The sequence below is a fragment of the Pezoporus occidentalis genome, unplaced genomic scaffold (genome assembly GCF_034315485.1).
Source record: "Pezoporus occidentalis ecotype Australia unplaced genomic scaffold, CSIRO_AGI_Poc_V1 ctg6, whole genome shotgun sequence".
In the NCBI taxonomy this organism is placed as follows: Eukaryota; Metazoa; Chordata; class Aves; order Psittaciformes; family Psittacidae; genus Pezoporus; species Pezoporus occidentalis.
The window spans coordinates 7,013,536-7,034,972 of NW_026915943.1; the positions used below are offsets into that span (position 1 = coordinate 7,013,536).

Here is a 21,437-nt window from a genome sequence, read left to right on the forward strand (position 1 = left end):
GCTTGCTTTGCAATGTGTTACCTTGGAATTGAGCTTAACATGATGTTTCTCAGTTTTGCTGAGTTGAAAGAAAGAAGTTTCTCTTTTCCAATGTTTTTTATTGCTGGGCTTTGTTATGTTTTGCTGCATATTTAACATATTAATTCTATTTGTTTTTCTAATGTTTTTCATCTTTAAAGCTTGGTCATTAGATTTTTAACCTTCCTGTTTCTGCTACTTCCTTACTGGAGAGTGGACTGCAAAATGGCTTTTGTTTTTTTGGCAGTGTATAGTTGTAAGTCATCAATCACTGCAATGCAGAATGCTATAACAAATTAAAAGAGATTTTTGTGTTTATGTATTTTAACAGACATCTGCCTTGAATTGCAGTCACAGTTATTAATTAAAACCCATCTGTAACCAAATGCAGTTCCAAGTCAGCTGAAACTCCAGCCTTTCTGTCCATCCACACCAACTTTCAGCACTCAAGTACAAATAACATTCTTTATAGCTCATGCAGGTATTTCCATAGTGGCAGACTGGCTCATGTCTTGTTTGGGTCTTGGAAAAACAGTGGATGGCCTAGTTTTCTGTTTGCTAAATTGATTACAATGCCAGCTCATATCAAAGATTAGTTTGGAAAGAACCAGAAATTCCCTTGGTAGGCAAACCCATGCTCATGTAGGATGGTAGCCTGCAACAGGATCTCCACAGAATCACAGAACAGTTTGGGTCAGAAGGGAGGAATGGACCCTCAAAGCTCATCTAGTTCACCCTCCTTGCAATGAGTGTGGACATCTTCAAATAGATCAGGTTGCTCAGAACCACATCCATCCTGGCCTTGAATATCCCCAGGGATGGTGCATCCATCCCTCTCTGGGCAAGCTGTGCCAATGTTTTACTAACCTCATTGTAAACATTTTTTTCCTCACATCCAACCTGAATTTCCCCTCTTTTACTTCAAAACCTTTACCAACTCTCATCCTGTTGCACAACATGTTGTTAATGGACACGAGACCGTAAGTGTGGCTTGTTTGGGTGTTCTTCAGCATGACCAATAAGGACCTTGATGTTAATAGTGTATGGTGACATTAATTTGTCATCAGAAATTTGGGAGACAGGCTTGAAGTTGAAAAAAGGTAAAAGGGGCAAACAATGTTGTCAAAAAACAGAAAAATCCTCCTTAGCCGTTTTTTCCCCTAAAAAAATATCCAGCTGCTGGGTCCCATCTTCCCTGTTCTTTTCTCTTTATAGTACCCTAGCAAGACTGAATTTTGCTATTTTGAGTGAATATTTGTGTAACAATAAGCAGGGAACTGTTTACAATATAATTTAATTTGTACAGTTCAACTATGACATTTAGTTCAAAATGACGGGAATGCTTTCTTAATAATATACATAATTCCCCAAATTAGGCTTGAATGCATATGCATCGTTAATGCAGCCAAACAACTTCTATCAATCAATCAATCAATCAATCAATCAGCCAGTTGAGGGGAAAATTCAGAACGACACTAGCAGTGTACACAAATTAAAAACCTTTGTAATCAGGGCATTCAACATAAATTCATTATACAGATGGAATGTTTTAGCAGCAGTTTATCAAAATCTGTCAGATCTAATAACTTTCACTGAGTTTCATAAAATATTCTTCATTAATTTCATAATACTTGAAGTTTAATTAATCACAGTATCAAGCTTGTCCAGAAAGACACCAAAACTAAACTATTTAGGGAAAAATGAAGGACTCAAACCATTCAGAAATCTCTCAATCTAAATGTTTGTAGCATATTAGATTAAAATAGCTCTAAATGATCCATTTGGGAACCGATTCATTAATAAATGCAGACTAATCAGTCAAAAGGTTAATGACTTCTGAAGAGTCAAATATTTTTTCTTGCATGCATCAATATCTTTTTCTAGCAAGGCTTCAAAGCAAACACATACCTGGTATTCCTATGGTTAGATTTTTGTTTTTAATATATATTAAGAACAATACCCACTGAGCCAAACCTTCACCTCATGCAAATTGCTACCTGCTCTAATGGCATGACATGACATTGTGTAAGTTTACCCCTCACTGTTTTCCCATTACCTCATAGTACAAAGCCATCTAAGTGCTTTTGTGTAATTTATAGTTGATGGTCCCTTAAGCAGAATCTGTAAAAATTAGCATATCTTTTTGGCAGATGATGATTTGTCAGGGATATCTTTTGCCTTAGAGTAATCTCTGGTCCTGTTTTGTGCAGCATTTTCACATTTTGGGTTTAATTACACTGGGATGAGCAATGGTTAAAAGGTGGTCACTGCTACAGTTCAGGGATCATAGAATCATAGAATAGCTAGGGTTGGAAAGGACCTTAAGATCATCTAGTTCCACCCCCCCTGTGTGGGCAGGGACACCTCCCACTAAATCATGTCACCCAAGGCTCTGTCCAACCTGGCCGTAAACACCACCAGGGATGGAGCATTCACAACCTCCCTGGGCAACCCATTCCGGTGCCTCACCGCCCTTACAGGAAAGAACTTCCTCCTTATATCCAATCTAAACTTCCCCTGTTTAAGTCTTAACCTGCTATCCCTTGTCCTGTCACTACAGCGTCTAATGAAGAGTCCCTCCCCAGCATCCCTATAGGCCCCCTTCAGATACTGGAAGGCTGCTATGAGGTCTCCACGCAGCCTTCTCTTCTCCAGGCTGAACAGCTCCAACTTCCTCAGCCTGTCTTCATACAGGAGGTGCTCCAGTCCCCTGATCATCCTCGTGGCCCTTCTCTGGACTTGTTCCAACAGTTCCATGTCCTTTTGATGTTGAGGACACCAGAACTGCACACAATGCTCCAGGTGAGGTCTCACAAGAGCAGAGCAGAGGGGCAGGATCACCTCCTTCGACCTGCTGGTCACGCTCCTTTTGATGCAGCCCAGGATACAGTTGGCTTTCTGGGCTGTGAGCGCACACTGAAGCCGGCTCATGGTCATTTTCTCATCAACCAACACCCCCAAGTCCTTCTCTGCAGGGCTGCTCTGAATCTCTTCTCTGCCCAACCTGTAGCTGTGCCTGGGATTGCTCCGACTCAGGTGTAGGATGATGATGATAATTTCTATAATATAACTTCTTAAGCATTAGTTCTCCTAATTCACATTCTTCAATAATCTCCTGGCTAGTTCTGCATACACAGAAGAGTTATTTAAAAACCTGAAAGTTATCAATAAATTATTTGTCTATTCTACAAAACTTCAGGATTTCAAATAACACCCTTTTTTTTTGCTGGTAAAATAAAACCAGAATTTTAAAGGTCTTTTAGTGTAAAGCAAATATATAAAAGCCTGATGGATGTGGCACTCCTGTGGTACAAGAGACCCAGGCTGGAATCAATCCTCTGGCATTGTCTGACATTAAAAATCGTTGTTGTTTTCAGCAGGCTAGAAAATCACTCTCTGCCTTTTCCAGTTAATGCTTATTTTATACAAGACAGAATGGTTCCACCAGGCTGCAGTAGGAAAGCAATCCATGCTGGCATAACTGACAGGCTGCTTACAGAACTGTGTAAGAGGTGATACACAAGTCTTGAGCTCACTAGCATGAGGTTAGCTCTTTTGTGTTAGGTTTCATGTTTCTATGAGTAAACCAGTGCAACTACCTGCAGAAACTGAAGAATCAATGAGTTTTATAAAGTCTGTGACTGTTATTCTATGGATTGGAAAAACTTCATTTTGCCAGGCACTGGACCTGATGTTGTCTTAGCATGCTATATGACCAACTAGATCAACAAGAGTATCTCAGCCTTTTGGTTGTGCAAATTGTGAGTAAGAACCTATAAGCTATGCCCTGGCAATATCTGGTAAGTAAAAAGTTGTTACAAATCAGTTTGAAAGAGAAGTGTTGTGTTCTTTTACCATCGTTCAAAACATGTAAAAAAAAATTGTTCTAGCTGCATATAAATGAAGACAAAATTGGCACTTGTACTATAAAGAAACATGTCCCAAAAGAATATGCTGTGGCAGAAACTCACGATCAGTATCTTTCTCAATGGTGTACACATGAGGAATGTGAGCCAGCTTCAGCTTTCCACAGAACTCCCCCAGTTTTTCTTGTACTCTGTCTTCTTTACAGGACTTAAAACAGCCCTGTTTCATCTCTTAGGCATCTTATCTTCCTGAAGCACAGGGAATTGGAATGTCTCACATTTACATCTACAAACCTCATGCTGATAATGCACACACATATTTTAAAAGCATTTGATCACATCTTGATGTCCATGGCTTCAAATCCCTCCATTTATTCCTGGATGTGGCTTTCAACTAGTCAAAATTTGCACGGACTGCATCTGGGAGCCCCTTAGCATGCTGTGTGTAACAGTGGCAGAGGTTTATTCTGATGGGGATTCCTATTTGTCTGGAAACTCAATGTTTTTTTGCAGAGGCTTTCCTGCTAATGCAGCACAGTGGTAGCCAACCTCAGAGAAACTGCAACAGCTGAGCTTGCTCAAGTTAGTTCAAGCTTGAGAATTTTGGTTCACTTGATTGTCAGTGCTTTAAATGGATTTCAATCAGATTCAGAATGTGAAGGAAAGTTTCAAAAACATCCTGAGAAATAAAAAAAAAAAAAGGTGGGGTTTTGGAGAGAAATTTCAATCAGGCTTCTGAAAAAGCTCATTTCTGGGCTTTGATGCTGAGATATGATGTGCTGATGTATTATATAATATTTAGACTGCAATATTTTTAAACCATAAATGTCAGCTTGGATGAGCCAAAAATATTTTTCGTGTTTTATGGATCAAAATAGCTCCTGTTTGAATTGTAACAAAACAGTCAGTCATCAGAGGGAAAAAGGGAGAGGACTGATAAGGAGGAAAATCAGCTGTTCCTTGCAGAAAACAAAGCGCGCAGTGTGATGGTAGACACCTGTTTCCAAAATATTTCATTATGGCACAGTTTGGGACTGTCTGATGTAAACACTAATTATAACTGTTGGTGGTCCAGTGCTGAATCCAATCTGATGGAAAAATCTACCTTGCTTATCATGTTTTTGTCACAGGAGACAGGGAATAGCATTTAACAGCATGTGAGCCTGCATACCTGAATGCTTTTCCTGATGCCTGTGCAAGGCAGACACTCCCTTAGGCTGCTGTTACTGTACCAGTGTAGTGCTTGAGGGGAGAAAAATGCTCTCAACTGAGACCTGGTTCTTTGTCTAATATAAAACAGAATAATAGTGATTATACATTAAAAATCCTATGGTTCACCTGAGGGTGAGTATTGGCTCACTAGAACAAGGGATTCCTACTCCTTTATGAAAGCTGTCAGCCCTATCAATTCTGCAGATGTATACAAAGCAGTGCCCAATTCTGCAATCACACAGTGGTAGATAAGCTTAAGAGGAAAGGTAAGAGAAAGTTTGGGACATCTGGTTTATCCCCCAGGCCAAGGTAGCATCACTGAGACTACTTAGTGTGCCTTCCTGTCTAGAAATATCATAGTAGCAGCTCTGGTAGCAGAAATGATCTTTATCTCACCTGGGATATAGTTATTTGAGAATGAGAAGAGGATAAATTAGCCCTGTATTTTGGACTCTTGCGAAGAAGCTGTGTAGCATAGATGACAATAGTTTCTGGGACCTTAAGGTAGGATTTGTTTTGTTTATTTATAGTCTTCCTTATCCCTATGAAATTAACAGGTAAGATAACTGGGAGCAGGAGGTCCAGATATGTCTCTGCTCAGGTTGGTGTGGCTTTGACTCCAGGTACATGGTGTTCATCATTCTTCTTTGTGGAATCAGTTCTGATAATGTCTAGCTTGTTAGCCCTGCTTTTCATGGTAGAATATATTTTGGTGAGTACTGCTGAATCACAGGAGCCTATGGTGAAATGGTTTTCATTTCACTGGATAATGAATAGTTTTACTCTCTCCTTCTACATATTTCAGTATGTGAAGATTTATTCCAACACATATCCACAGCTTTCCTGATTTTTCTTAATTGAAGAACACCCCATGCAAAAAGTCATTTAGGACATTAACAGATGCATTTCTTTATTTAGGCAAATGCAGTCTTGTTATCTGTCATTTTGCAGCTGATGGGAAAGCTCTGGATGGAGCATTGGCATTATCTGTTCGACAATGATTTGACGCAGTACTACACTGCACTATAAATTAGTGTCAAGAAGCAAAATGCTAATGATAGGGGCCCCTCTATGCACTGGTGACTTAAATAGCATGTTTCTTTAAAATTCTGCAGTGACTCACTCTCTTTTAAATAAAACCCCTCTGAGCTATTTAAATAATGCCATGGAGCTCTAGTGCATATTTCCTTTGATTCTGAGTACTTCAGTGTTTACTTGAATAATTATCCAAACAAGCTTTTGAGCATCATAGTGATTAATACCTTGAAACGTATTACTTTCTGCAGCAATATTTTTTTCCAGAAATGTTTGAGTATTAAGTCAAATGGTTGGATTCTCTTTGTTCGTGCTCTGCAGTAAAGAGAATTGAAGCTCAAAGTGGTTTTCTGTCCTTTCTTGGACATGATAACAGACACAGCTGAAGTCCTGGGCAGCATTCTAAATGTACTCAGCACATTTCAGGATCTGTTTTGTTTTCTTTCATGCAACCAAATAGGCATTGATTAGAGAGAATTTCCCATGGTTGATGGAATCAGTTTCCTCTTGTATCCCACACCCTTCAGGCACACACTGACTGAGCACTGCTATACTCACTGGCACCATCACAGTTTAACCAGTTGAGGATTCAGACACACAGATTAAGGGTGTTGTAGTGTTGTAGTTTTATCTGTTGATGAATGCTGCTGATGGCATAAATGATTTTCTCCAAGTTTCAAATTAAATGGTCTAGTTCTTTATATCTAGGCAAATACAAAAATATATCAACTTTGTGCTGCCTTTATAATCCCTACACACACATACCGGGCATTCTCAATGCTCTTCAGGATTGAAGGCATTCCCAAGACAGTGCTATTGAAAAAGAAGTTATTGCTGATGAGGATCTATTACATTCTGCTAATAACGCTCTACCACAGGTGTTATCTACATATTGTGGGATATAAAGAAGTAGTAGCAGTAAAGAAAGCCTTTTCTTTTAAGATATTTAATAGCAGGGCATACTCTTTCAGAACAAAACAAAGATTTTAAAGCAGTATCTTTCAAAACTGGCCCTCCCAATCCCAAGCTGTTCCCATCATCTATAACTTCATCTGTGAGTAAAAACTTGTGAGATGGCAAATGATCTCTGAAGCAAAAGTGACGGGAAATAATAATGATCTCAGAGAGGAAGAATGCCCTTCTATTGAGGACATATTATGAAGAATGCCTCTTCTGTCTGGCCCAGAAGCTGTTACAGGGCTTCAAACCTGAATACCTCAGGTCATTCAGGCATACAGACAGAGGCTGTAGGAAAAGGAAAAGACATTTCAGATAACCATCACCTAATCTGATAAAGGATTTATACTTTTAAAATAGCATCTTACTCTGCACCTGGAAAGGAAATGGAAGATACCGTCATTAACTGATCTTAGGTATAAAATATCTTGTAATAGACTGGCCATTTCTGTATGAATTCAAAGTCACTGAAAGAGAAGCATTAGTCATAATCTGACAGAAGCAAGTCATCACTTTGGCATAATTTGCCCTGCAGGTATTACTAAGAAAATCCTTCCTCAATTATAAATTGTAGGTCAAACAAAAATGAAAGTAATAATTGCCCTTGTTCCATGCCAACTCCAATTGTGAAAACAGCATATCCTAAAATCCACATGTGTTTCAGTGAGGAGGAAATGTAGCTGCTTGTCACTTGCAGGCTAGGCGTAGATAGCTGACTAATGACAAAACTTTCATATAGGAAGAATTATTTGTTTATGCCAGTTAAATAAACCAAATCATCCCCATAGCACCCATGTCAAAGTGAAAGGGATCAAAAGATGAAAATGAAACACTGGGCTGGGTGCATTTCTACATGTTCTGTCTATGAAGCAGGACAGTATTTCTACTCCAGAGCTCTCCTTTGTCTTTAGCATTGACTTACCCTAATTTTTATACATTGAACATAGAAATTGTCTTCGTGTTCACTGAAGTCAAATAATTCCTTGGGAAGAAACAAAGAAATATCTCACAATGAGCATCTGTTCAGTGACAGGAAGGGTAGTGAGCATCTGAATTTGATGGAGTTAGAATAAATACAGAAAAAGGTATCAAGGTAAAGAAGAGAAGACAGGTGAGGACAGAAAGAAAGCAGGAAGAGATAATACAAGAAAGGAAAATCAAGGGCATAGGAGATAAAAAGTATAACAGAGGAGTCATCTGAAACAAATCCTCAGATGCTTGAGAGAGGCTGCTCACAATGACACTTGTTTTTATTACTATACTTTGATTATGTAGCACTAACAGCAACTCTGTTGTCTTACTGCTGTGGCTAGAGGCAAAACACAGACACCATACAATTCATTTGAGGGAAAGAGATTGTGAATTGGTGCATTCAGGACAAGCCAATGAGTTATATTTCTTGTTCTCTTGTTCTTTTCTCCTAAGAGCTTGGTTTCCTCTCTACATTAAGTGTACAGTTGACACAGCCAGTAATTCCAGCCTTATAATTATTTGCCCACTGCTCTGTCCCCTTTCTATACAGAATTGTGACTAAATCAAACCCAAAACTGTTACAGGTGTGGAAGAGAGAACTCACTCCTCTGCCACTGCAGAGATAAAGGGAATTAATATTTTTCCCTCTGTCCTTCCACCATTAACTCTCAGAAGAAAAAATTTCTTCCCCACACTCCCACATTAGCAAACTTTACCTAAGGGTTTCACCAGATGATCCCCTTCGTTTCCATAGGTTGACCAGGCTGCTTGAGCGGCTTGCAGCTGAAGATGACTTTCCATCCCCTACGTGCATGCGGACCACTGTCGATGTGGTGAACGCGCTGCGAACATTTCTTTCAGGCTTCGCAAGGATGATATACACCTTGGGCACAAACATACAGCCAAGGGCCACCGTGGCACTCAGACTCACTGAGAAACACATTGTGATTATCTTGTAGTTGCTTCCAAAATATATTGGCACAAAAGCCAGCCAAATGATGCAGGTGGTATACATTGTAAAGGCAATATACTTTGCTTCATTGAAATTAGCTGGGACATTTCTTGTCTTAAATGCATAAAAGGTGCAACTCAAAATTAATAATCCATTATATCCAAGGGGAGTTACAACACCCAAGTTGGTGGTGTTACAAATCAGGTAGACCTCTCGGATGCTTGGGTAATCATGCATGATATCTGGTGGCTCCATTATAAAGAGGGCAACAATTATGCCTAATTGTATGCATATCAAGATAAATGCAATAACCAGTTGGGCGCAGGCACTCATGAACCTAGGCTTCTTTGTACAGATTTTCTTCTTGCTTCCAGCCAGGATTCTTGCAATGCGGTTCGTTTTAGTTACTAGAGCAGAATAACTCATAGCTGGGGAGAGGCCGATACCAATTCGCTGAAGGTAACAGTAAATCTGTTGAGGTTTTGCGATGAGACAGAACGTGCACAAGTAACCCAAGCAGATGCCGGCTAGAATGATGTAGCAAAGTTCTCGGCTGGATGATTTGACCACTGGAGTATCACGGTACATTATGAATATAGCTGTAACAAAGGTGGTGGCCAGCAGACCCAGACATGCAAAAACAACTGCTGCAATTGGTTCAGGATCACCCCATCTGAGATACTGGACTGGGATGAGGTCACAGCCTACAGAAAAAGGAAAAACAAAGGTAAACATAAATATATAAAAGTGACGTTCTTTAATGATATAGTTACAGGTTTTCCTGCTATTTCTCTTATCTATCAGCCTTGATGCTATGTGAGCGCTGCTTAACAGTAGCCAAACCACTGGTGTGTTGTCAACGCTCTTCCAGCTACCAATTAAAAGCACAGTACTATGAGGGGTACTATGGGGAGAATTAACTCCATTTCAGACAGACCCAATACAATAGTAATAAGGGGGGAGGACCTTGATGTTCTGGAGTGCAACCTACTGACAACAGTAGGCATAGTGACACTGCCAGCCAGGGCAGGACAGCAGGATGATGGAGTGGAGGAAATGCAACTAAAACCTTTAATCTCTCCTATACTTGTATTAAGCTTGACTAATAATGAATGAAAATTCTAAATGACCTCAAAATTTGTGACCATTGTAATCAGTTTGCTATCTTCTGAGTAGGTCTGACAGAATGCCTGATGTCAACCTAACTGGGAATGGGTCATGGCAAGGCACTTCTCCCCACAGGGATGGAGCACCGGGTGTTCATATCTGCATTTTCAGCAGTGAGGATAATTACTACTGTGTGATGGGTATCTGGATGCCAAGCAAGCTCAGCTAATTAGGGAACTTGGGACCTCAGTGATGAACTTGACTTGATGAACAGGAGTAAAGGTAGACATCAGGGCTATAATCCAGGAATTTCTACATGCAAAGTTTACTCTTCGCCTTTTCCTTTATTTTAAGTGAAGGTTAAAGGTTTTTCAAATCTGACACTGACATTCTTAGTAGTATAAATCATTTCATGAAAAGGTAGGTGTAGTAATCAAGCTTAGATCCTCTCCTCTCCCATTATTTCTGTATTCTATATCTCTTCACTATTAATATTATCAAAACTACCGTAGCTACAATGAGGTGGTATACTCAATAGATTGTATGGCAAAAGTACAAGGCAGATAGTTCTGTATTTTTGTAGAAAGCAGAAAAAGCAGAAGGATAAGGGTCAACAAGTCTTTGACATTAGTGCAGTGAATTGTGCTCTTCATTACTAAATTCATATTAAGTTGCCATCCATATTTTAACTGCATTCCTACACAAAGCTTTCTGTTGCAGTAGTGAAATTATTGCCATGTTTTAATGTAACAAAGACATCTAAATTTTTATGGAACACTTTCATAGCAGTAGTTAGTGATACTTATTTGAATCTTGCTGACTTTAAAGGGTTTACTTGTTTCATTGTAAAGGAGACACTGCATTTCATTCTAAAAGTCCAAGATTAATGTAGCATGGGAATCACGTAATTAAAATCAGCATTTTATACCAGTGAGAGTGGTGGAAGAAAGGTGAACACCAGAAAGCATACTCCAGTGTGTGCAGGTACCCCATATGGGTTCTTCCAAAATAAGTTTTATGGGTGACCCTAAATCTGTTTTCAGTTTTACCAAAATGTGATTAATATTTTGGTGAAACAATTTCTTACCAGCTTCTAAGACTGCTATATATTCTTGGACAAGAAATTTGAAGGGAGAAGTTTTTTATCTGACAGTTGGCCTTTACATATGGACAATGATATAGGGGCTGAATTTTGCTGAGTTTCTTATGTTGCCGCAGAGGTGAATCATAACCAGGCATTTCTCATTAGTTTCAGTCTATTTCACACCTTCCTTGCTTTATTACTTTTTTTACATTCTCTTAATAAAATACCTGAGAAAAGAGTTGAAACCTTTACTGTTTTCCCCCCATCTCTGTGTATAATTTACGAGGAGAATGCTAAACTGTGCAATGATTTATTCCCCAATTACGATTTAAGGACTGGGTAGTCTTCATAAAGCAATGACTGGTGAGGTTTTCATGTAATAGCTTTGCAGCTAATGGTTTTTGACAATGGCACATTGCAGAAAGGGACAACTAGATCAAGTAAAAGAAATATGGGAAAACAGCACTATGAGTATTCAATTTAGGTTGATGGCCAGGATTATACCAAGGCAAAAACTGAAAAATAGTAATGAACGAAGAATTCATTCCTATCCCCTAAATATGTGTATGCTGAATGGTCATTTGGGCAAGATCCTGCCCCACAACCCGCCTCCTATACTTTTTCAGTATCTCCAAGCACCTGGGAAGTCTTTTCTCCTACCTGGCTCAGAAACTCCAGGTGGAATAGAACCAGCAGCCTTGCCTTGTGGTCCCTGAGGTTTGATGAGGCAATCTTTGGCTTGTGGAAAGGCTGCTAGGAGCCAGTCCAACTTGGAGCAGGTATAGAGTGCTCAAGAATGCACTGCTTCTGGAACTGGAGCCCCAGTAAAACTGACATAAAACTGTCTATGTGTTATTCTGGCCAGAAGCCTAGCCAGTGAAAGCAGGTGAATAGCAAGAGAAACAGATATTAAAAATCAGAGTCCCATTTGACATGCTAGGGAAAGGGTTTCTGAAAAGAGCATCTACCAACAAGGATAAGGATGCATAAGGGTATTATGGGGAAAAGAAAAGGTTCTAATATTCTGGGAAAAAGCATACAGCTATTTCAGGGATGGGCAGAACTGTGCCATAAACAAAGAGAGGAGGAGCTCTAGACAGCTGGACCGCTTCCATAGGTCTGTTGCAGCTTGTGGTCTCTCTGTAGAGGTAGGCTTGTCACTTATTTCTGATCTTTCAAATTGCATTAAAATTATCTCGTCTGGGAGACGAGTTCACAGATATGAAGAACTGTATTACAGTCCATACTTTCTGGGGATTTGATCTTGACACTGTTTTGATTTGTTATTATAACCTTGACACCTTAGAGACCTTACCATGCCTTCAGCATTCATAAAACCGTATTAGCTTAGCACTGACAATCCTTTTCATGTTAGGCAACATAAAATATATAATTAAACTAGTTCCAAAGGTAAACATGACAGAATAAAACTTGTGAATAGGATGCACATTGGAAAGTGAAGGGAATTCAGTGAAGTCTCTTAGGTCAACACCATGAAGTAAAGCTTACTGAATCTGCACATGGTCACTAAAACTGTCAGAAAATTACTGCTGATTTAGTAAGTATTGAATATTCTTCAGTGGGGTTTGGCACCCTGGGCAATGAGTTCAGCCTGTCAACAAAATACTTGGTTTTCCTGGTAATTTCACAGACCTTTCCAAGGATAACAGAAAATCCAAACACCAAGGCTGAAACCTAAATAACAACATAGTCACATCTTATGAATGACAGTCTCCACATAGGGTTTGGCACACGTTATTCAAAGTGCATTGATATTATGCTGATAAATATTTTATATTAATGCTTCTGAATATTTCCCTATTTATGTTCCCAAAAGATGGGAAAAGGAATATCTTTATTAGTTATTTGGGTTTTAAAATATGGAAAGCTGAGATGAAAAAATGTAGGAATCAGAATAGAAATCTACATCAGAATACAGAGCTACAGGATAGCTTTTATTTTATTTTTATATTTTTCTTAATAAAAACCTAGCTTGTTACCCAAACAGACAAGGCAAAAGTAAGGATTATATTCCCCAAAGTCCTGGGTGAGAATCAACCCTGTGGCCTCCATATGGGATGTGGACTCACTGAAGCTTGAAAGGACATCTTTAATGCTTTGATGTTAAATTCTGGTGCCATGATAAACTATTATGGTCTCCAATTCTTTGCCCTGTTCTGGTGGGACCTTTTGTAGTTGTTACAATAGCAGAGCATGTAGAGGTGACCGAGCTGGTTTAGGTGCTGAAGTTCCAAGGCTGACACATTGACTGAAACCATCAGCAAAAGCAGGTTTGCAGAGTCAGAAGATGAAGCTGAGGACTGTGCATGTGTTTATTCTGCCACCTCTGTAGGGCAGGAATGAGAATCAGTCACATCTTAAACCATGAAAACTGGGGCATCTGCAGCTCAGGAGCCTAAGTCCCTAGCAACCTACATACACTGATTTAGCTGTGCAGGGCAATAAAAGACAAGGCTGGGAATCTTAGAACAATTCATTAAAGTTACTCTGTGACCACATGGGGAATGTCTCCTTAATGATACAAATTTGCAGAAAGGGAGGAGGAACTGATGGATTGCAGCACTCAAGTCCATCCTTATGTTAGCTCTAATGTTTTAAGTTTCACTAAAAATGCTGGATCTGTGTGTTGTAAATATTTTGTTCAGAATATGTCATGTTCATCAAACTTTCTATAATGTAAAGCACAATTGCAAGCGTATCCTTCTGGCTTTGTTGACAAGTCCCCCTTCATCCAGAGCTGTTTGTTGAGCTCAGCATTCTTGAACCAGCTCACCTGAGCCTGAAGCACTGTGTGGCTCATGTTGGAGACTTGGGCTGTAAATGGACTAGAAGCTAAAGTTCACACCTCACTTGAAACAAGCGACTGAGGGAAGAAAAGCCCTCAAACCCAGCAACAAGGGAGAGGACGTGACAGCCACAGATTGTGGTCATCACATTGCCACTTGAACCCTTAACTTGTCCTCATTTGTTTTCTCCAAGAGGCAAGTGTGAGAGTGACAATGGAAATAGTTATATTTCACTTGGAGTAAGAAAGAAAAAGAAAAGAGAAGTACAGGGCACAGAAAGTCAGATTGAAAATTTGACATATTCTCTGATGATGTGCATTTAAAACACTAAAACCAACCAGATAAAAACTGTGTCCTCCTACCCTCAGTCTGAATTACAGCCTTACCAGTTATGGCCAAACACAAGACCCTAGTCATGTTTCAGCAGCAAAATCAATGTCAGCACAAGCTGAATTGTGCTCTGCCTCGTGCTCACAACTGTCAGACTACTGCTGTAATTACCAATGGCTGTAACTTTATTGCAAGCAACAATGCAAGAAAGCATTCTGATTGCAACAGGCAATTACTGCTTGAAGATATTTCATCCAAGAGATGAATGATTGCTTTGCTTGGGGTGGGAGGCAGGATCCAGTTTTATGAGACACGCGAGTCTCAGACCCCCATGACTTTTGCCATAGCCCGAATCAGCATGCTGCAGGAAGAGCCAACCAAGCCCTTGTGGGGATCCATCATGATCAGCCTTTGAGCATCACCCCTGCCCTTGGCCCCATAGGTGCTTTGCATGAGCCGTGGCAGTGTTTTGTCCCAGACAGTGCCCAGAGCCAAGACAGCAGCAGCTCTCAGCACTCTCTGTTCTCTGCAGCTCTGGCTGACAGTACGAGCAATGCCCTTAGGATGAGGGAAGGAGCCGTCCTTGTTTCTCAGTGAACAATCCAGACTGGTGCAAGCCAAATGGCATACAGCATCGGTGTTGTCAGAGATCTTTGAAATGGCTGCTGTGTCGTTTAGAGGTCAGGTGCCCTTTTTTCAGCCCTTTCCATTCAAGGATTGTTTGGATAATCCAGTTTTTATCTAGCACTTTCAGACAAGTAGACAAGATCATGATGATGCTATCCTGGGTTTACTTACAAATCAGGTTTCATCTTATTTGGTGAAAGCAATTTTGTAACAATAGTAAAAACTGATTTCTGATATTTAGCCTTATCCTTGAATGACAAAGAAAGCATTTCAAAAGCTGTAAAATATTTCAGCTCTTATTTCCATGGGAACACAATTAAGAAAATCAAATAATCAAATAGCCAGCATATTTGGACTACACAGACGATGAGAAAAATGTCAATGCAACCTGAAGAGAATCCAGGTGTCAGTGAAATTAATATCACCTGCTTTCCTTGCAGTCCCAGAGGTTGCTAGACAAAACTTAGTTTCTGCTATTGTTGTATGCTGTCCCTGAATGACAGAGAGAATAATTGCCTCTTTCCTGCCTCAAAAATGTCCTTAAACAAGCACTACTGATAACTGCACCAAGACGAACCTACATCCAATGAAAAAACTTTGAGATGCCGAACAAAACTTGTGTGATCTTTCCAAGGCACCATTTTTGAACACAGAAGTCCATGTCCTCAAAGCCAAGTGGATTTTTGGTGAACCAAAAAGCCACTCTCATCAAACTGCTGAAAAATTCATATAATTTTGGTTTAGTCCTCAGTGTTAAGAAAATCCCTTCATTTGTATTTAAACATGCCTGGCATCTATTTATCTTCCCTCCACTGTGAATAAAATATAAAGAAGGGCTTGGACCTAAGCCCATGAGTTTCTCTTGCTCTAACTGTGCATGTGGCTCAGCCATACTGGCCATACTAATGTGTGAAGTGGTGCTGTAATGTACAGATGTCAGCACATTCCATGAGGAAGAAGGGGAGCTACAGCAGATTGGAAAGCACATCTTGATACTAAGCCAGGAGGATAAAAGAATGACTTTGGTTATGTGTTGGGATGGTGTAGACCCATTTGGAGAAAAGTAAGAGGATGACTATTTTTTTGGTAGTATGCATAAGCTATGAAACTAGGACTTGTGAGGAAATAAAATATAGGTGGCTAAACATTCCCTTTCTCACCTCAGCTTTACTTCTAGATAGAGACATTTTCAAGTAACTGATTTAATCAAGAGATACTCCTTCCTTTTATTTGTCTTTCTCACTACCTTTGGACTTCCTGCACCTTTCTGTACTTCAGAACTCCAATGTCTTCTTATGTTCTGAGAATAACTTTGTTTTCCTACATGTACTGCATCCCTTCTGTTTTTTCCCCTCCTGCATCTGAATTCTGGTTTTTCACAGGTGATTGGAAAAAGGCATCAATCTTTTTTCCTTTCTGTGAGCAACAGTACACATTTTATATGTGAAGTTTGTGGCACAAAACTGATGCTGGTCAGTGAGCATAAGAAAGATGAAGCAATGTTTTGTTGTGTGAGCCAAGAAAGGATTCCAAAAATGTTTTTATCCAAGTTCACATCTCTGGCAAACAGTGAGGTACAGCTCCACATTGAAAGCCTTCCCTGGCTGGTGGCTAATATACCTACAGGACTCTCACCTGAAGGTGATCGTGCACGGAAGACTTATTCCAATGAGCTTTCTAAATGTGTAGCCTTGTGGAGCTGTTATTACCTAAGACACAGCTTTATCAAGCAGTAAGGAGACATAGACTGCTTCAGTATCAGATCTAGGGGCATTTCAAGGAGATTAGTGTACGCTTCATAAAACTGAAGGGAAATTTCCTTGCCAGAATACAAAACATATCTCCCTCTCCTTATTTTTAATTCACCTATATGACTAAATTTTATGTTGTAAACAAGACTGAGAGACAGTTTTTTAACAAGCTGTAAAGTTAGGACTATAATTATGTCCATTAAAAATACAGCTCAATATACTGTATGGATAAGCTGGGAATAGGCTTTTTAAACATCTGTTTTTGATACAAAGCTAAATAAAACGAGATCCAGCTATCATGTGAATAGTTAGTTAAGTTGGGGCTACAGAGCCATGAAGCTATTGTGATGGATGCCCTGTTATCAGGAGTGAATATTATATCAGCTGTGCTCATGAAGTCCAAAGGGGTTTCCATGTCCAAACAGTGCCTGCTGAATTTGTGCCTGGCTAAGGAATATGGGTTAGATCTCCTGAGGAACACTGTTTGGCACTGAATTTGAGGGGTTGCTTTGTGTGTATGTTGCCTTTGGTCCTTATAAAGACATAAAATACTGTCTAAAGCCAGATGAATGGTTTGCAAAATGCAGCAGCTCATGTAATACAAACAAAGCAGTTGGCTTGACTAAAAAGACAACTACTCTTTGTTAAAACAGAGCTGATTAGAAAACTATTGACTCATCCTACAGGAGTTTTCCAGGTGCCACCTCATCCGGCTTTTCCATCCCAAGGGCAAAGTAAGACTTTCAGATGGTAAATTCTTGCACAAGCGCAGACTGATGCCTTGACTGAGGCATGAAGGTTTGCATGCCCTGGGAAGCCACTCAAAGCACGGGGCCCAAAGGCCAACCTGGCCTACATATGATGCTTGCAGGCTTAATTACCCAAACTTCACTATGGCATTAGGCTGTTCCCATTCTCCATGTTTCAGAAGTGAGTCTTTGAAATGGTCCATTGAGGCATTTGGAACAAGTTCCCTCCTAACTGACTCATAGCAGCTCTTTTTGTAACTGATCTACTTTGGGTAAAACCTCAGCTGCTTATTGAAACAGAGATGTAAGTTGGGATCTGCCACATCTCAAACAAGAGCCCAAGTGGTTGAAGTTGATGATTTACAACTAGTTGACTGTCATAAACTGGCCAGCCTGGTGTGCTGACCTTGTCCTTGCATTGTGGGTTTTGGAGGCTTCTGGATAGCATATCTGGGACGTGAACCTGTATGAGCTTACTCCACATCCTCAGTACTGTGCTTTGGGGGATGTGTGGGGATGAATCTCTTTTTATCTTCTTCTCCATTCTCCTTGATATGAGAAGGCTTTGCTGGCTGATTGCTGAGTGCCCTGGGAGTCAGGGCTGGGGGAGCACTTGCAAAATCCATGTTATTGCTGTTTCAGCTTTTGCAGTTAGAAGTATTTTGAGAAAAAAATGAAAGTCTCATGTTTGACATTTTCTGTAAAATACCCTGGCAGCTTCATGGCTAAATGATATTTTTGCTGTAATTAAATGACCTAGCTCATATATTACAGCAATGTAGCATTCCTTACCAGGAAAGGAGTAATTTATATATACAAATCTTTGTATAGGCGAAGCCTTGCCTGACACTCTTCCACTTACATAAATTCATCCAGAAAAAGTTTTCTTTTTGTCTTCCCTCTTTCACCCTAAAAATTTCTCCCCTCATCAACAGAAGTTGTATGAAAAAACAAGCTTGTGAGCTCTTTAGAAAAACCCTGACTCATCTCCCCTTGCCCATAAAGAGGCAGTGAGAACCTGCTCCTTGAGGTGTTTTGAAGTAGTTTGTGCTCTGAGCGGTTGAATTCTTGAATTCTGTTTATTAGTCACAAAGAAGAGAGGCTGTGGGATACAAGTGTTGGAGTAATTTATCTCTAAAGCAGCCAAATTGGTATTCTGCAAGAGCACAGAGAGCTACACAAGAAGAACATGAACCCTGTAGTCTGTACAGACTCTGGTGAACAAAGGACTAATGGAGCACTTATGCATTTAGCAGCAGAAACTACAGCAATTAGTTCATAACTTTTTCAGATTAAAAAAAGAAAGTATTCCATGACTCTTCTGTACCTGCATGGGAGGAAAATAAAACTGAAAACTGACCTCTCTTAATAATTTCTCTGCCAAGGACAGGATTTCCTTACCTGTTTGGATAGGACAACGTCTGCATCACCAGCTAGATGTTAGGACAGGACAAAACCAGGACTATGTTTTTATTTCTAGATTTAGTAATTCAGGTCTTTAGAAAGCATCTTAATTACACCAATGATTCCTTGAGAAGAAGGGACAAATACCAGCCTCAGTTCAAATGTCAGCTCTGTCCCTGGGTTCAATCTGACCAAAACAGTCCTCATGCTCACTTGTGTCTGGCATTTGTTTCTTCAGCTCAGAACATTTTCATTGACAACATAAGCACAGCCACAACCCATTTACCTGTGAGGTCATCATTGGGCCAGGAGCCGAGCTGGCAGGCTTTGCATGTGTATTCATCGTATACATATTCATTCTCTTTACAAGGAGTGCAGGTCCAACAGCAACTCACTTCTCCTTTACGGATCACCTGAGACAAAAATTGACATTTGGTTTAACAACGCAAATGTGCATTCATGCTGCCCCAGTTGTTAATTTAAATTTTTTTAATCCCTTTTTATTTAATAGAGGTTTTTTTAGAAGTTTACTTTAAATGAACTTTCTTTTAATGATATTTTTGCTTATACAAAATGACTCAAGTTCTCAGTTCTCCCATCATGTGTACCAGAATAAAGGTACCATCAATGCCACAGAAGTTTAAGTGGAGGCACAGACTGGCAATAAGATGCTTTTTCCCTCTTAGAATTAGCAAAACTCAATATTTCATAGATGGCAATGTGCCTACAGAAGCCACTGTGTGATACACAAGGTATATAGTTCACTCCATTGTGGTCCATACAAGGAATCATTTCAGAAACATTATTTCCCTAAGGGCTCATTACTCTAATATTTTTTGGTGCTTATTTTCCACCCAGATGTGAGTAATTTGTTAAAACTGATTTTTTTTCCAGACATAAAAACTGAACATGCCTTTCCCAGGATTATTTAATTACTGCAATTCTAATTAACATTTAAGAATGAAAATGTTATCTTTATCCATTTTAACATTTGACCTGATTTCTCATTTTATAATTTACTTCCAAATGTTATTGCGTGCTCATAACTGAGATGCAGATTTTTCAAGATCCTTATCATCATCTCTGGGCACCAAAAACATCTGTGCTTCTTGTCAATACGTCTTTCTTTTGAAATAAAGTGTTCCCAGCTTCTCTGCTCTTCCCAAACATTTTCTAAACTAATACTCCCAATTACAGCATAAGTAGTTTGACTTATGTACCTTTTGCAATGATGAATTTAGCAGGTGGCTTCAAAAACCAATGTCTTTATTGCAATCTTAATAAATGAAATGTAAAGGAGTGTAATCAAAAATAACTACATTGCTCTCTGCAACGCTGCAGTGAAAGAAAGGTCAATTATGTCATTTTCATCAGCAATATGGTGACCTTAAAACTTCATTTTTTTTTGTTTTGTTTTTAAAATTGTAAAGTATGAAAAGAGGAAAAAGCAACACTGAAACATCTAACCTGGCAGAGAGCCCATGGGAGCATATGTAATTTGCTCTACGAGTGTTAAGACTAATCTACTTGCAAAACAGAATAGCTGTCCTCTAGAAGAATTCACATGCCAGAATTTCTTTCATTTTGAACTAGAATAAAAAGTTGAATAAACGACAAAATTTTTAATGTCTGGGAAAATCAATTCTTAGAAATCTTGCACTAAGTTTTCAATACATATCCTGATAAATATGATGCATTATAAAAATCCATAGTTTTACAATGCATAAAATAGGAAAATGAAATGACAAAATAATAACCATATGCTATTATCAAGCCACTTAAACATTCTATCAAAACAATTCACTTACACTTCCCTGTTAAACTTTTCACTAAATCAATATATTCTATAAAATACTTGGAATTTGTCAAATCTGTCTGTAAACTGGTACACTGATAATTTCTTACCCAGCAACACCTGGGGGTTAATCCAGAGAAGAATTATGTATCCTTCTGTGTAATCAAAGTAATTGTTCTCTACTACTCAGAATCAGGTCAAAATTTTTTGCATTAAATTTCTCAGACATTTATTTCTTCATCCTTTTAATTTCTTGAATAACTGTTTGTTGTAGCATTTAACTAAAACCAATCTCTTCTGCCCCTTGTAACAAAAATAATTCTCTTGAATAAAAACTTATTTTCCCTTCCCCTAGTCATCAGGGCAATCCTTTGAACCTGTATATATTTAAATAAACGTATGTCCACACTATTTCAAATGTTTGGAGTTGCTTGTGTATGGATTTTATCAAATCCTTGTTGTTGAGATGCACCTTAAGTGTTTTCAAAGCCTACATGAGGACGAGATGACTCCTGATCTGGAATACTAAATCATTTCCATTGACAACAAAGAAGTTCAGAAATGTCAACAACTGTATATGCCTACACTGAAGACATTTGGTCTGATGAAACTCGTGTACCAACTCTGCCAAAGACCAGTTAGGGAATAAAACATGATGACTGCTCTACAACTCTGGAAAACTCAATCTGAAGAGACTCACTTTATGTTGCAGAGCATTATCAGCCTCCCATCAGAATTTCATTGCAGCTGCTTGCCAGGTTTTACAGGCAT

At 39.2% G+C, this 21,437-nt stretch overlaps 1 protein-coding gene across 4 annotated transcripts in view; it reads right to left on the reverse strand.

Moving 5' to 3' along the window:
* Positions 1–21,437, reverse strand: part of GRM5 (glutamate metabotropic receptor 5) — a 256,806-nt gene that overhangs the window by 15,622 nt on the left and 219,747 nt on the right. For all 4 annotated transcript variants that reach the window (XM_062639091.1, XM_062639093.1, XM_062639090.1 and 1 more), the window contains 2 exons: positions 19,158–19,284; positions 8,777–9,716 (listed from right to left, as the gene is read on the reverse strand). In XM_062639091.1, the coding sequence (XP_062495075.1) occupies positions 8,777–9,716; positions 19,158–19,284 (1,067 nt within the window). The remainder of the gene's footprint in view (positions 1–8,776; positions 9,717–19,157; positions 19,285–21,437) is intronic.